Source organism: Triplophysa rosa, linkage group LG3, assembly GCF_024868665.1.
Source record: "Triplophysa rosa linkage group LG3, Trosa_1v2, whole genome shotgun sequence".
NCBI lineage: Eukaryota > Metazoa > Chordata > Actinopteri > Cypriniformes > Nemacheilidae > Triplophysa > Triplophysa rosa.
The window spans coordinates 12,562,253-12,579,122 of NC_079892.1; the positions used below are offsets into that span (position 1 = coordinate 12,562,253).

At 38.2% G+C, this 16,870-nt stretch overlaps 2 protein-coding genes across 2 annotated transcripts in view; one reads left to right on the top strand and one right to left on the bottom strand.

Moving 5' to 3' along the window:
- brsk2a (BR serine/threonine kinase 2a) overlaps positions 1-2,327 on the top strand; it is a 209,318-nt gene extending 206,991 nt beyond the window's left edge. Inside the window, exon 19 of the mRNA XM_057330556.1 lies at positions 1,894-2,327. Within this exon, the coding sequence (XP_057186539.1) occupies positions 1,894-1,898 (5 nt within the window). The 3' untranslated portion in view covers positions 1,899-2,327. The remainder of the gene's footprint in view (positions 1-1,893) is intronic.
- A 692-nt stretch (positions 2,328-3,019) lies between these two features.
- Positions 3,020-16,870, bottom strand: part of abtb2b (ankyrin repeat and BTB (POZ) domain containing 2b) — a 48,103-nt gene continuing 34,252 nt past the window's right edge. The window contains exons 5-18 of the mRNA XM_057330549.1: positions 9,322-9,474; positions 8,692-8,857; positions 8,456-8,545; positions 8,134-8,235; positions 7,460-7,556; positions 6,453-6,588; positions 5,981-6,255; positions 5,682-5,860; positions 5,310-5,415; positions 4,890-4,992; positions 4,428-4,518; positions 4,262-4,330; positions 3,772-3,885; positions 3,020-3,670 (exon numbers count right to left, since the gene is read on the bottom strand). Coding sequence (XP_057186532.1) covers positions 3,473-3,670; positions 3,772-3,885; positions 4,262-4,330; positions 4,428-4,518; positions 4,890-4,992; positions 5,310-5,415; positions 5,682-5,860; positions 5,981-6,255; positions 6,453-6,588; positions 7,460-7,556; positions 8,134-8,235; positions 8,456-8,545; positions 8,692-8,857; positions 9,322-9,474 — 1,879 coding nt within the window. The 3' untranslated portion in view covers positions 3,020-3,472. The remainder of the gene's footprint in view (positions 3,671-3,771; positions 3,886-4,261; positions 4,331-4,427; positions 4,519-4,889; positions 4,993-5,309; positions 5,416-5,681; positions 5,861-5,980; positions 6,256-6,452; positions 6,589-7,459; positions 7,557-8,133; positions 8,236-8,455; positions 8,546-8,691; positions 8,858-9,321; positions 9,475-16,870) is intronic.

Genomic DNA, 16,870 nt, shown 5'->3' on the forward strand with positions numbered 1-16,870 from the left:
AACGTTCCAGTCGCGTGGCCCCGCCTACTTTAAATAAAAGACCAATTTATAAAAAAAATCCTTGATTAAATATAATGGCAACCATGTACAATATGCAAATCTAACATATTAATTTCTAAAATAAATCAAATGTTCTTAAAATAAAGCTTAATGAGTTTGTTTGACAGGTGGCTGATTGGCAAAAAGTCCAGCAGGCCTGGAAGCGTGTGTGAGCGCGTGGCGTGCAGTCACACATGTTTATGAAACATTTGTTTATATGTTTATAAAATTCATACATGGACCCAAGAGAAAATCCATAGCCCGCATTTAGCTGCTCAATAACAAGGTAATACGGTTTGTTTACATCTTGCGTTGCGTGTGAAAGCTTGACATGTGCTTTTGTTTGACGACGTTTTATGATTTTACGGGATAAAATATATTTTATATTGGTTGAGTAGAAGCGTTTCTTGTCATTTAATCAGTTGTCAGCAACAGGGTAGTGTTCCGACATTTAAAAACATGACCCAATAAACCAACTCAAAAGGAACGAATATGGTCGGACCGCGGAGTCGAACTCCTGTCGTTAAAAGCGGTACTTTGCTGCTGCGCACGCGATCCACTGGGCTACCGAGGCTGACACCTTTATGAGAGAAATAAATGCATTTTACAAACATGAACGTACACATAGTTATGACCGTGCACACTCTAGAAAATATGCCGTTTGTGCACATATGATAAACGAAAAAGAGGAAAAACGTGCCCAATGGGATAAAATCGCATATTGAAAGTCTAAGCATTATTCGCAAAAAAGTTGAAAACAGGAAACGTTATTCAGATCGACATTCTACTACACAGGTCTTTCTGTTCATTGGAGGGGCTGGACTGTGTAGAAAAGGCGGGGCTGATTTGAATATTATAGAAAACGCCGCTTTTTACGGCGTCATTGTTACACGGAAATGGAAGTCCAAACGGCGAAATGAACTGCGTTTCAAATTGCACTTAAAACGCCGTTATTAACGCCGTTTCGACGGCGAAAACGCCGTAATTTACGGCAAATGCGCTACAAAATGCCGTACTTTACGGCCTCTGTAAGTCATAAACGCCGTAAAACCAGGCGTCTTCTGAACACCAGGCGTCTGGTTGATGGCGAAATATGACCCAAACGGCTATCCATAGCCGCGTTTATTTACACGAAAGCGTTGGATGCTCAGAATTTTTTTACATTGTTTTTAAAGAATTACAAATACTTGAAAATCAAAGTTAAATAAAAATACTGAAGTGACCAGGTATTTGGCGAATAAATTGTACTATAATGTGACAGCAAAATTTAGAAAACTACCCATTTACAATGCCACAAATAACACATTTACCTTATTTTTTTTTAAGGGGTTATATGGCACGAATACGTGTTTTTCTGTGTCTTTGGTGTGTTATAAGTTGCCCGTGCATGTATTAGACATGTAAAATAGCAAAAATTTAAGTGTGGGAACAAAGATGCATTCTATCTAAAAGCGAATGCTCACCCAGACCTGCCTGAAACCCCTCGTGTAGCCACACCCCCACAAATCTACATCAGTTCGTGGTATGATTTGATTAAGACCGCCCAAATGTATACGCAAGTAAGGTGGACGTACCTGTCAGTACAATTGAAGAGGAACCTGATGTTCCCCTTTATTGTTTTTTAATTTGGAAGGTGTGAGAGCACAATGTGTTGGCTTACACTGTAAAAGACCTTCTTAAAAATTTAATAAAGCTGTTTAAAAGTATTTAACTTAATTATTTTGAACTGACTCAAAAAATCGAATTGTAAAATACAAGTCCAATATAATTTAAGTTCAATTGACTCATAAAGCTAATTTTATGTAACTTAAAAATTGAAGGCAGCTGAAATTGGTGATTTTTTTGTTTATACAGTGTAGCAACTTGATACCTCCTGTCCTATGAAGACGAATGAGGACCTCTACAGTCACAAATGTAAGCTTTATTGTGTGATTACTTCATGTGAGTCACGATTCATCAGAACTTGATTTATTTGCTGGTCTCCGATTATCCATACCATACGTTTATGACTGAAGTATTTGTTGTTGTTTTTAAACTGTCTGCAGATACAAATAATAGTAATGCATTTTTTTCTGTGGATGTTTTGCACATAGCAACCAAAGCATCTTAGATGAAATGCATTGCTGCTGTATTCCAGGTGCACTAACAATGTGTTGTTATGTGAAAGTATATTAAAGCAATAAGCCCCAAGAAGCAGTGGGTTACTGGGGTATTTTATAACGGCTTAGAACTCCGCTCAGCCAATCAGAATCAAGGACCAGAACTGACCGTTTTATAAATTAAAGTTATGCGCACACTGACACATACTAGTGACCATTGTTGCAAAGACAACATCTTTAATATCTTAAGTAATCACACAGAATAAAATGCAAAACTACTTTCAGCTTTTCAGCATTTCAGCTTTTCTTCATTCATTATTTTGGTAACACTCATTGTTCATGTTCGCTAATGCATTAACTAAACGTTAACAAATACCACCTTATTGTAAAGTTTTACCATTGTTTCTTGTTTACTATATCGTTATTTTAGTATTGCTTTTATATTAATTCTGTGTAGTGTCATTAAACTCCGCCCTCTTGTGGTGTGTTGTGGGTAATATAGCCATTTGAGTGTTGATGGATCCGCACTTTGAATTTTCACCGGAAACAGTAGACCATCCGGGTACTTGGATACTTCTTTCAACATACAGTATTATGATGCAAGGTGCACATCTCTAAGCAGCGTTTTTCAATAAATGCACTTTGGTTGCTATGATACAAAATATCTGTGAGATTAATAATATGTTTAGTTGGCAATGGGTGCTTTAGTTCAGCCTACCCTTCATTGTTTCGGAAATAATCGTACAGCTGTATCTATCTTTTATAAATGTGATCAAACTAAATACTCTTCGAAGATATGATGTATGCAATACTACTCTATAGGTACTCAAGATTAATATGAGATTGGCAGAAACTGCGTGTGTTAGGGCCGCTTTAAAGACATGCAGCATTTGTATATATAGATATCATTTTATTTGCTTGGCATAAAGCAAAGGTAAAAACGCAATTTAAATAATCTCACATCTTTAAATAGAAAACCTCTTTTCTCCATTACAAGATTTATCTATAATGGCTTAAAATAACAAAATATGGAGGAGAAAAGAGAGAAATACATACTAGCTTCCCACTTCAGTCAAACCCTGTACAAAATGGCATCTATTTAAGCGTGGGAAAACTTTGTAGACACTTTAGACACAATCTTTACATATTTTAGGTTCTGATAGCTTAAGCCACACAAACACTGCAGCATTTAATAATGTAATAATGTCATTTGCACTTTCTTGCATTTTGCACAAGAACCCAAAGCTTGTGTTTTTAAAGCTCCACTTCGGTCAGTCCAGCTTACATCTTGCTTTCTTTATTATTGTCCATTTCCTTTCGTTTCTCTCTGTCTCTCACACCCGAGACGTCACGAGCAGTGATCGGAATCTGCGAACTAAGGTCGCCTCCAGCTCCTCCAGAAGTGAGTCTTTCCCGATCCGTGTCCCGGACCCCAGGATTAAAGCCCGCAATGCTTCCCTCTCCAACAGACCTGCCATGTTCTGTAGGAAATAACCCTCACAGTACGTACTGAGCTCCAGCGCACCATGAGCCTGCAATACAAACACCAACTATTATTATTATAAATTATATTTTACTTTAAACAATGATAAGTTTTTTAACCAAAATTATGGTATTTACACTATTTTTTTACCTTAGCAGTGTTGTAGATGTTTATAGCATTGTCAAGGTCGATATTTTGAGCACACAGAATTTCACAGTGTCTCTGTAGCGCCCCCAGCTGGAAGGAGCTCGCCGCTGACAGTAACTACAACAAATATGTCAAGTTTTAATAGTGTGGAACAAAAGAAGTGCAAACATTTACCTTGTGTCTTTCCCAGAAGAAAGAAAATCACACTGGTGGGGTGATTAAATGATGACCGAAATGACATTTTTGGGTGAACTGTCCCTTTAAATCTTGTGTCATTACCGATTACCTTAAACTACAAAAGTATTTTTTATGCCAAAAACAACCGTCATGTATTTGAAAAGATTGTGGCTACGTTAAGTTCATTTTGAATTATTGCAGATAATATGCGAGGTTCCAATACATGAGCGGTACAAATGATCTGGCTCTTAAGTTCTCGAGAAGATTATGAAATGATTTATGAAATGTGGGTTGGACTGAATATTGTTTGTCTTACCTCCAGTAAATCCAAGACACCCATCTTGAGAGACTCCGTCCCCCCGCAGTACAGGTATGACATCATCATCTAGATATACATACAATGTGAGAGTCATTAACCCTGAATCGTGTAGGAACACCCTGTTGTCATACGGCCCGGTGAGTGAGATTATATCTGACGTTACCTGGAAGATGTTGTACTTGATGTTGCTGATCGCGATGTCTTTGCGAGGCTGAGTGCCGTCTGACCCGTTCATCGCCAGGAGAGATCTGAATCTGATCCCAGAACAGAACATTAGAATAATTGTTCTGAACTTTAAAACACTCTTGAAAACGGCATGTTCCTTCAAAACAAGAAGTCACTGATTTTAAGTGTGGTTTTATTTTGGGGTATACAGTTCAGAGAACAGTTCCGGTTCTCAAATCTGATTGGATGAGAGATGTCAGAGTGTTGATACTGGACCAGAAGAGCACTGGGGTGCTTAACTGTTTTGTTTAGATCATTTTTGAGTACATTTACACGATTTTAAGTCCCCCAAAACTCTGTTGTCGTGCAAATGAACAGCCAAAACGCATAAACGTTTTTAGTTGAAAACTGTCTCGTGTAAACGGCCTCTTAAACGTCTTGTGTTCTGATGAGATCTCACCTCTCAGACGCTGTTAGGAGCAAAACACCGTGAGCGTAGAACGGTTTCCCTTCCACTAGAAACGTCACGTCAGACATCTCTGGGTTGTTTAGGAAGTGAGGGTCTGTGGAAAGAGAAAATGAGACAAATAAGTACAAACCTAAAACAGAAACCAGCTCTTCTGTCAATGGGGATCGATGTTGTTTGGTTACTAACATTCTTCAAAATATCTTCTTTTGTGTTCCTCAGAAGAAAGTCATACAGGTTTGCAATGACATAAGTAAATTGTCATTTACGGCTGAACCATCCCTTTTATATATGACACTAAAGTATAAAGTACTCCAGTTGTTTGTGTTTTGGTCGCTCTGGGATGTCTCATAAGCTGATAGATGGCAGTAGTTTAGATATTGATTGTCAGTGAATGAAGGTGAAGTTCGTTACCCAGCTGAGCCGAAAGAGCCACTTTCTTCTCCACGATAGGAGGAAGTGGAGCTGGACCATAGCAGTGAGATATAATGACGCCCAACTGCTGGATTATGGCCTCATTCTGTAAAAAAAAAAAACACAAAAGAAAGATTGTTTACCCACAATTCTTCATATTGCATGTAGTTTCACCTGGAGACTTATATTACTTAAAGGTGTATCTCTGGTGCATATATGTCGATTCTAAAGTTCTAAAGACTCAAAAATGGCGTATTAACGTCCACGCAGTAACTACTTTACGGTCACCCTGAAATGTTTTGGTCTTGACGGTCTGTAATTTTATTTAGGATGTACCAGTTGATTTTGACTATAGCTGATTTGTTTTGGTACCTTGCTGTTCTTCAGGATATTAAACATCAGAGGAAGGCCAATGGTGACCAGTTCCTCGCAGTAATCCTCCTCTTTGATGTCTTTGAAGTCTCGCAGGAGGGACAGCGTGACCGCGGCTCTGGACTTCTGCTGAGCGCTGCGCAACGACTCCAGCCACACGTGGAGCTTCCACGGCACTCCTGTAAAATAAAATGTGTTGACCGTTAGCGAACCATGATATTCACGCACCTTCAAACCAAAAAGAACAGCTCTGGAACGCTGCACCGTGACATCACTGACGTCGATGAAACCAAACGTACCCAGTGATCTGAGCTCCATGGTGACTTCCAGGTAGCCGTGCTCGGCGCTGTAGAACGACGCCTCCTGCAGAGCTTTCATGCGGGCCTTGCACAGCTTCGGCAAGACCACTTCTGACGCCAGGCTCAAATTAGGAGACGGCGGAGGGGGTAAACGGTGTCCGTTCCGGCCGGAAGCCCCGATCTCAGCCTCCACGCCCTCCGCCAGGATCTCCTCCAGAGAGAGCACGTCCTCCCTGACCTTCTGAGGCTGAGAGAGGAGCTTTCTCAACACATTCCTGAAGAAGAACAGCGCAAGATCACATGACAAATCATCAATTAAACCAGACAGTGCATGACAAAGCAGTGTTATTAATTGTGTAAGTGAAAACATGAATTCGTGATGTTGTAATGCGAGGGCTTTACAGTGTGTACTTGGGCTGTGTGTGCTAGCGTGATCTGTTTTCATTCAGCTGGGGGCGGATGGGAGTCGTACCTGTGGCCGTGGGCGGCGGCGTGACTAAAGCAGTTCATGTCCTCATACAGCGATGATGTCAGCGTGTTAGCGCCCTGGGATCTCAGCCGGGGGTCCGCGCCTCGCGCCAGCAGCAGGCTGACCATTTCGTAATTCCCTGCGAAACACGATGAGCAGAGGAAAAACAGATGGTGGTTGATATAGAGAATAAATTAAAGAAACAAACGCAATCGAGGGGCTGTTTACAAATCACTTTTCAACTTAAATCTCTTTTTTGTGTGTGTTTTCCCTTTCTATTGTGTTTTGGTTTCCTGAAAAGCAGTTTTACCATTATCATCTCTTTGATCTACAAAAAAAGTAAACTGATGACATCATGTGCATGCGCGTTTCTTTACAAAGTGACATCATGTAGCAGAAAAAGTGATCTTAGTTTTAAAAACAGAAAATGTGTACAGAAAACATTGTTGTGGGTCAGTGTATCCTGAGTCATACGATGGGAAAACTAAATGTCCTGGAAATATAGGCCTAAATTAATTTTATGAATACCAAAATCAGACTTTTTATTACAAAACAATGACTTGGGAGCATGCAAATCTAATGTCTTGACCTCTGATCAAACTCTCTCTGTATAGTACCTCCCCAAAGTCAGAATAAGGAATGTGTCCACACACATTAAAGGTTTCAAACTAAACACGGGTCCTAAATTGTGAAGCACACAGACTGCCAAAACTTTCCTGACCCAGTACAGTTTGGCTTCGCTCTGCCTACATGGCTGTATTTTTAGGAATTCCTGTTTGGGATGGGAGTAACCAAGCTCGTTGTCCAGCAAAAATCCAGTAAGTTTACTGGCAAAGCAAAACTGTTTTGCTTTTGTAAGGCTTTTCTAATTCTTAATATAAGTCAAGTAAGACAAAACGGACTTACGATTAAATATCTTATGCACTTTTGTCTTTCAGGTCCATTTATGTTGCATGTTTTTTTACACATATCACATGTTTTGCAGTGTGATGATCTGGTCTGGTACACACCTGCTGCAGATGCCAGCTGAAGAGGCGTCTCGGCACTGCTCTCTTGTCCATTACGGATGGCTGCTCCTTCAACGTTTGCACCGGCATCTAAAAGCAGCTGAGAAAATAACCAACAACTATTATTACCGAGGTAAGATTTCCCACAAATGTGACCCAGTCTGTGAAAACCCAGATTAAGTCATTTTAATTCAATTCAATTTTATTTATTTAGCGCTTTTCACAATTTTCATTGTTGCAAAGCAGTTTTACATGCATCATAATAAAATTGTACAGGGCACAATAATATTGATTTTATGTTCATTTACTGTTTTCTACCAAAAATCACTCAACATACTGTAAAGACCCTGTTGAAAAAAACAGCATTTGCTGGTTTGAGCTGGTCAAACCAGCATCTAAACATACCTAACCCAGCATATGCAGTTTTTTTCAACAGGGGAACATTATGTAAAAATATAAGTTTAATATTGACTGAGTAAGGCCACGTGAAAGATTGAAATGATAGTAAAAATCAAACTCTGATGCGTGTTATCTCAACATTTGATTTTGGGAATTTAGCACAGACTGGTCACACATATGCCACGTATAATATGATCGTGGTCTAAATGGACATTATCATACCCACATAGAGTCAATGTAATGTAAATAAAAATGTATTTAAACAAGCATCTGTTTACCTGTACCACTGATATATGTCCATGTAACACAGCGAACGTGAGCGAAACCCAATGTCGACTGTCTGGATGAACTGAAGGGTGTTTGGGGGAACAGCCAGGCACCTGAATGCACAAGATTATTACTGTTGGCTTTCAATAAAGACACATTACTATATAAAGACCTGTTCACACATCTGAATTTTAGTCACATAGACATTCAGACATTTTTTAAACAATGTCAAAACTCAAAAGTTTGGCCTAGCAATGCTTTCCTTTTTTTGTGTCCTTTAGTCATATCTAAGGCTGCCAGAGTCAGTGATGTCATACAAATGGTAGTACATACCGCTACATCTAGATTGGCCCCGGCATCTATCAACATCTGGACTAAAGCTTCATCTCCAGCCGAGCAGGCGTACATCAGCGGGGTCATACCCTGTTACAGATACAGAGAGAGAGAGCACTGAATCTGACATCTGGATCCAAAACATGCCATCAGTTTAACCAAGTGATGAATAGTTTAGTGTTAGTTGTTGACAGGTGGTTTTAAAAGCGTGACTTGCGGCTTTAATCGAACGGTACCTGGTCATCCATGCTGTTGACACCATCTGGTCCCAGCAGCTCGATGGCTTGGCCGATGAGATCGGTGCGGCCGCAGTTGAGCATGCGAAAGCCCAGGTCCAGCTGGAACTTATCTGTGGCGGCTTTGGCATCCAGCCGTCTGAAGGAACTAAAGCAACACTCAGGCCTAGAAGAAAGGTGGAGAGTCGGTGAGGGAGTTTGAAAATGGATGGTTTGGGGGGATTTTCGCCTACTATATTGTATGGAAGTAGGCGATTTTGGACTCACGGTTAGTGATGGTTGTGTGGTTGCTAAAGTGTTCTGTGTGGTGGTTACTGGTTATTTTCCACAGTAAACACACCGCGACCACTTTCCCAACCGTATGCTTGCTTACAGACCATTTTGCAAGATGTAAACAAAAAGGCACTTCCCAGGAGCACAGTTTAAGTCTTAAAGGTGTTTTCATACATTTCTTAATGGTTCTGTTGGTTGTATTTTGTTCCTAACGTTTGTGTGGAATAAAAAAAACATTTTGTTTTTGTCTGTGGACCAGCGTAGTTTACATCTTGCAAAATGGTGTACAGGTAGCTATAAATAAACATACTTGTGTTTTGCCTTAACTTGATCATGTGTTATTTCAAAGCTTCTTACTTCAACAGTCTGGGCTCACAGTCTAGTCCAGGCAAGAGAAGACGTGCAGTCTGTCTGACATCATCGCTGTCCACCAATAAGCTGCGACGGTGCTCGGCGTGGACGATGGCCACGCGCATCCACTCCATCAGAGGGGGGAGTAAAAGGAACGGCCTGGAGGAGAGAAACAGGATACACATCACAAGTCTGTTCGCAAGGAATTGTTTCTATTAGGACTTCTTTTATTCGAATGTGGTATTGCTATAAATGACCAGCAGTCACTATTTAATTTCCTGTCAAACTAAAATTAAAATCTTTTATACGTCAGGTTTTTTTATTTGTACTCTATTAGTCTCATTTATGTTTAAAACTTTCCCAAATCATATCATTCAAGGAGTCGACACTGTGTGGGTGTGTGAATGTAACAAATATGCAGTGATCCAAAGTTGTGTAAAACAAGCTCGGCCACACTACACTAAATCTGTTTAAATAGAAGGTCTTTTGCAATGAGTGCCGAGCTTTCAAAGAGACGCACCGTGTCTTTCAACAGCCTGTCATATCATGCTTAGAACGAGATCCATCTGCTGGAATTTTGTTTATAGCCATTAAAGACATGAATGTGTTGTGTTTGTAGGCGTGTGAGCTTCTTGACTGAACTTGAGACAGATATAGTTAAATCTGTGTTTACTCAAAACATGTGGGTTGTTTCTTGGAACCGGATCAAGTCATGTAATGGACTAAATTACACGATTCGAAGCACAATCCGTGTTGAAAGTATAACCAATTTCCATTGTTGACAACACTTTCAGGCTCTTAAAGGTACAGTACACCCAAAAATCGAAATTCTTGTTTACTCACTAACATGTTTCAAACTTGAATGACTTTATACAATATGACAATTTTTTCTTGATGCTTCATTCCATGAAAGAAAACCAGCAGCAACTTTCTTTACCAACAGGGGGAAGTATTGTTCAGTGATCGCAGTTTCTTTGGCATTTTCTCTTCCCAAACCCCAATCGAATCTTTTCGGCAGAAAACTCTGATAAGACGACGGAAATACCCATTTCCACCACCAGCACTGCAGTGTTTGATAGCGTCTCCCCAGCCTTCCATGCCTTTAGAGGAAGTGGGCCTCACGTCAGATACCAACGTGACGGTTTGTCTCCAGAGTGCTCGATCCATGGCAAGAACTCAATGACGTCAACGAGAAAAACAAAAAGTCCCGCCGAGAGTCTGACGGCCCAGCACGGCATGCAAATGAGACTTACTAAGAGGTGCGTGAAGCTCATTAAACGAACAAGATATGAGCAACGGAGAAACCGATCTCTGGAGGACTGCAGACACGCTCAACCACAACAAACACCAAAACATGACAGCTTGACGGGAGCAATTTTGGGTTCTGAGTGAAAATGAAAGAAAACTGAAACTCTGCTGTGTTCTTTGAAGTTGAAACCTCTAAAGATTTGGAGGAAGATAAAGACACTGCATCCAATTCTAATTTGTTAAAATCTTTAGACTCATTGTCTGTCTTTTAGCAAATCATTAAACATGATCCATTTGTTCAGTGTAGTGAATATCCAATATCCACATTCATTCTTAACATTGCCACAAGGTGTTGTAGATGGTTTAATCGGACCCCAGCAAACACAGAACGTTCCCCTAACGTTGGTTTTTGGGGAAACCAAAACATAATGTTCTAAGAACGTTCTTTTCAGGTTTTATATTTTTGCAACCAGAAAATAATGTTCCCAGAACGTTGCAGGCTGTTTTTTTTTTAAATAACCAGATAATAACGTTCACTGGTGGTTATTTGTTGGTCATTTTTTTGCAACCAGAAAGTAATGCTCCCTGATGGTTCTTTTTTGATTTTTTTTATGGTAAAAATAGTCAAAACTGGTAAACGTCAGTGACATGTGCAATACAGAAATGACAAGATCACATTAACACATGTTATACTGACCACATGAATTAATAAATGTGCCCTTTAATGGCTGAAAATAATAAACTAGTTAAGCTAAATGAAAATGCAATCATATAAATCCATGTGTATTTCTTTAGTGTGGTTGTCTGTTATTGTATGTGTGCGCGCTCGAGCACGTGCATTCTCCGCTCTGCCGCTCCCGTCATTTAAAAATTAACGGTCATTTCGTTTTACCTCACCCATTAACACATTAGTTTAGCGGTTTATTAATTTTATTTTTTTATTTAAAAACGTACAGATTTGAGAGAAACTTATATTTTCGTGATTTTTGATTTGACACATCTAAGTCAACACACCATGATGTAAGGACTGAAACTCAGGCCTTTTGATTGTTATATCTAAAGAAAGACGGAGCCACGCTATACTTCTGTGGTGAGACAAGAATATTGTTAGCCTGAAGATAATTAAATGTTTATTCTTCTGTCAATAAAAATCTGCTTTAAATATTGTGTTGAAGTCATTTTATTGAAGGTTATTTTATTTCAATATCTATAATGTCTGATGTTGAGGTAGGCCTACACACAGTGTGGTTTTATTAGAAATGATATACTGTGCTGTTTAAATCGAAAATTAGGCTTCTTCAGTAATGAAAAAGGAACTATTAGGCTAAAAGAATAATCTAATGCATTTATTTCATCCTCCATATTCTGTGGGATGATGTATTTTACTTATTTTAATTAGATTAGACAAGCGATGGACAAAAACACAGCATGGATGTATTCATTACTGACGTGTAGTGAGGCCAAACGGACCCGACAAAAATATTTTAGACTAACGTTCTGGGAACGTTCCCCTAACGTTAGTTTCTGGTTCCCAGAAAGTTTTTTTAAGGTTTGTTTATGGTTATCTTTACGGAAATAAAACGTTAGTTTTTGGTTCCCAGAACGTTATGGGATCCAGAAACTAACGTTCTATTTCCATCAAGAAAACTTTCCTGGAGAACCAAAAATGAACCTTAGAAAATAACGTTCTGGGAACCAAAAACTAACGTTAGGGGAACGTTCTGGTAACCAAAAATTGTTAGCTGGGACGTACGCGTCTGGCGTTAACTTTCAGTTTGTGTTCGGTTAATTTATTTTATATTTAATTTATATTTATAGTAACATTTTACTGTATATTAATTGCATTAAATTAAGTGAAAACTACTTGACAGTTATTGGTTGTTTGAGAGGTCTGCTGTAAATTAAGTTTGGGCCACATAACGTTTTTGTTGTTGTCTATAGACGGTTTCAAAGTGACAACATAAACAAACATTATTGCGCATGCACACGTTCGTGGTCTGCCCTTAACTTCCGGTACACATTCGCAAACAATAGAGTGCCTGTAGATTATTTCTGATAACAAGCAAAAGAAACCAAGAAGAACCTTAACTGGCTATACTTGTCTCTCCAATATTTTGAATTTAGACTGCGATACCAAGCTCAACCGCTAGATGTCAATGTACCATATGGTTTTTTTATACGACCGAACTACAGGACAACAAATTGTTTATTAAATAAAATGGACATATTACAAAATTCAACGAATTGTTTATTTAATACAGTTATTATATAATACAATAACAATATTAATGAAAATAAAATATAAATAATTCTATTTTATTAGACACTAGCCAAACACAGACCGGAAGTTATGAAACGTTCTACAGCAAATATTAGCATGTTAGCATAACCTAGCATCATCTTCTACACTCAATTTTTCTCTTTTTCAAGGCAACAACATTTTGAGGTAAACGTTGATTAGCAACTTAAAGGTAGTTATTTTAAAGTTAGTGTGTAGCTGGCTACATGTTATAACTGCTGTAAAAATACCCCATAAAAACGGTAATATTCAAGTAAAATATTGTAAATACATGTTTTTCGTGTTATTTTACCACCAACTTGAAAATTTGCTGTTTATTTCTGTAATTTTTTTTAACATATTTTCAAAAAATATGTAAACGTTCTGTATAATAAAACAGTATGGCAGACATTTGAGGTTAACTGTCGCCCCCCTTGAGTACCAATGTTTATTACTGCTAGAAGACAAAGGTGCATGTTAGCATGTTGGAACAGGGCCACTTATTGGCTTTTAAGTTTGTGCATTTTCATATTTGGTTGTCGAAGTACTGACTACTAGTAATAAACTTGCTTTGTCTGTTCAGACTAAAAAACAACTACAAAATGATTTATAATCTGCTTTTGAACCACATGTTAATTTAATTTGAAGCTTTATTATTTCAGTCTATCAACTTTCTTTTTGCTGTAGGAACCGAACAGATTTGAGTTGGATAAGCCATACAACAATCAGATTTTTCTGCCTCTCTCTGAATAAAGCCAAGAACAAAAATAAAAAAACAGAGCCATGTACGTACAAGCCAAGAGCTGCATAATTCTTCTACATCAGAACTTAAGAGGTTTTTGTAGAATTTGTTAAACCCGTGATTGTAAAAAGCTCAACATTAATCCATGTGTAAGGAAAGAACTTCACAGGAAAGTGGGGGGAGCTTGTTTGAGGAAACATGACTGAGATACACACTTCAAGACCACATACTTTAACACAAACAAATCGTAAAAGTACATTTAGTTGCCGACAGCATTGATCAATAGAAGTTTCCCAGCGATATTGTTAAGACCAATAGATTGCAGCCTGGTAAGTGTGTTTACGTTTGGTGCTGAGGAGGAGCTGGATCGTGTTACACCTTGCTATCTACGTGAACTTCTAAGGATTTGATAGATTGTGTGTGTTTGTATTTCAAAGTGACAAAGCTTTTTTTCATACAGTATTTACACACACAAATATGTGTTAGAAAGTCGTTAATAACTGCACCACAGAAACACTTATCAACTCACAACACTACAAAATACAAGGATGTTTATGGTATGGGAAGCTAAGCTACCATAGACTTCTATAGCTTTTTATATATAGCTAATTGTAATTACTATTAGTGTTAATAAGTAGTAATAATAATATTTTAAGCATTGCATTATCGACACAAAGGTTGTGGATTTGATTCCCAGTGAACACGCATACTGACAAAAAACGTACACCTTGAATGCACTTTGCTTAGGATAAAAGCATCTGCTGAATGCATAAATGTATATACACATACACAACTTGATTATCTGCCCTATAGCTTTTTTCCACTGCTAAGTGGAATTATCGATCCCTCAAAAGCTTTTCAACCCACAAACCCAAAATGTTTACAGCTCGATTAGCATGCTAGGTTACAAAAGCCCGCTACGCTTTCAGGGAAACACAAATGCAAACTTCTGATGGATAGTCCACTCGCCTGACCTGCTCTTATGTGAAAACAAAACCAGCATGAAATGTAAGCCCTTCAACATTTTTACAACCCTGGCTTTGTTCTGTCGTCACAGCACTAACGTTAGTAAAAAAGAAAAGCCCCTCCGCATCCCTCTGTCTCTTGTTCGTTTGGCCCCTGGGTCACGCCTCAACAATGACCCCTGCTTCTGATTCAAGGGCTCAAGTTCACTCCGCGGCCTTCGACCCGAAAGCCGAGCTCAATTTCGGCCTACATCAAAGCTCGGCTAATCAGGGCTTGCGGAAACCGGATAGCGCTTCAGGCTAATTGGGCGACTAGTGCGCACAGACATTGACACACGTGTTTAGAGCTTTTAACATGACTAGATTACACTAGAGATGTGTAACAGTGATTATGACAGTACTGCTGAGACCACACGACTAGTTTCCCTGCTATAAACATATAGAAGACTCAAAGACGTCTCTGAGTCATATACAAATACCAGAGGCTGGCAGACGACTGTATGAGCACTTCGTCTTAAACCCTGTGGCTTTCAAGCTAGGAATTTTTAGCGGTTTGGCAGAGGATCATGTTGAATTCCACCATCACTTGCATTAAAGGGGAGTGTTATGAAGTGTATTTGTCTAAATTTAAAAGCGTGTTTATATAGTATATTTGGTACATTTATGGAAATTGTTTAATCAAGTGTCTTTCTATACATCAGACAAGGCAACTCTTTGATAAATGTGTTAAATTGCTCTTTATACAGTACTGGTCAAAGTTTGGAAACGCAATTTCTTTCATCAGAACGTAAAAAAATGTTTTTATATTGACTGAGTAAGGGCATGTTAAAGATTGAAATCATAGTAAATATAAATGGTTAAAATCAAACTCATAATAAGATTATAATACTTTAGCTTGAATTTCAGAGATAAACTCTAAATAAAATGTTGGGTTATTCCAATCCAGCGTTGGGTCAAAAGTGGACAAACCCAACAGTTGGGTTAGAAATTAACCTATGCTTGGTTGTTTCAACCCATTGTTGGGTAAAAATAACATTCTGGGTCAATTTAACCCAATTGTTGGGTTTGTCCATTTTTGACCCAAAGATGGGTTGAAATAACCCAACATTTTTTTTAGAGGGCAGGGTCACACACATGCCAACTGGGATACAACCAGGGCCGGATTTAGGAGGATGGGGGGCCCCCGGGCTTGAATTGTTTTCGGGGGCCCCCCTACTATTTAAAAACATGTATTTGTTAGCATTAGTAAATGTTTTGACTAACAATGACACTTGTTCATTGGTTTACATGTTTATAATGCTTGTTTTGACAGTGGGAGCCACAAATGGTGCGTTTATAGCTTGTAGGAAGTTTCAAACATACTTAAATGTAAAATCCAATCAACATTAATAATCAACATTACAATTTCAAGGGGACTATATAGGTTTTTGACAATCATAAAGCCCTACCATTATGTATTTTAAAATTACAGTTAAACATTGATTCACAATAAGAAAACTACTAAAAAGGAACAAATGTGTGTGTTTTGCCTGTATTTCTGGAGGATCTTGAGAGATTATACGTCTCGGATTTAAAATGTGGGAACCCCTGCATTAACATGAAACCAACAATGAGCTATACAGTTGTCAGCATTTATTAATCTTGTTTATTGTTATTTAATGCCAAATACAATTGTTTATGTTAGTTCGTGGTGCATGTTCAATGTTTTTTAAAATGTAAGTAAATATTGAAAATGAAGATTAATGCAATCTAATCTGTAATCTAATGCTTAACTAATGTTAACAAATGCAACGTTGTAAAGTGTTAAAAATATATTGGTATTCTATTGCAATTCCGTCAGTAAAGCATATGACAGATCTATGACATTGAAATGCACTTTAAAATTATATTCATAATAATGAGATGAAACGTCTTATTATGGCTTAAATAGTTTCAGAATAATGAGATGGGTCCATAGTTTTGTAAGGTCTAGTTAACTGAGGTTGTGCAGGGCAAATAGGGCACCCTCTGTTATACATCGTTTTAATTACTTTATACCGTCTGCAACATGCAAGAAATGTAAATGTAATCCCTAACATAACATAATTTTCATGTCAAATTCTTAAATGTAAATCTAAGAGACTTTTAAATGCAGCTCATAGGGCCATGAATCCATGAATGGTATATCTGCAAGGTATCATCTTAATTTAATGGAAAGTTTAGCCAATTAAACGACATCATTCCTTACATAAGGCAGTGCTATTGAATCGTGCTAGACCAATGAACAAAGTTTAAATGAAAATTAAAATGACTGGCATATAACTACACAAATCAAATGAACGA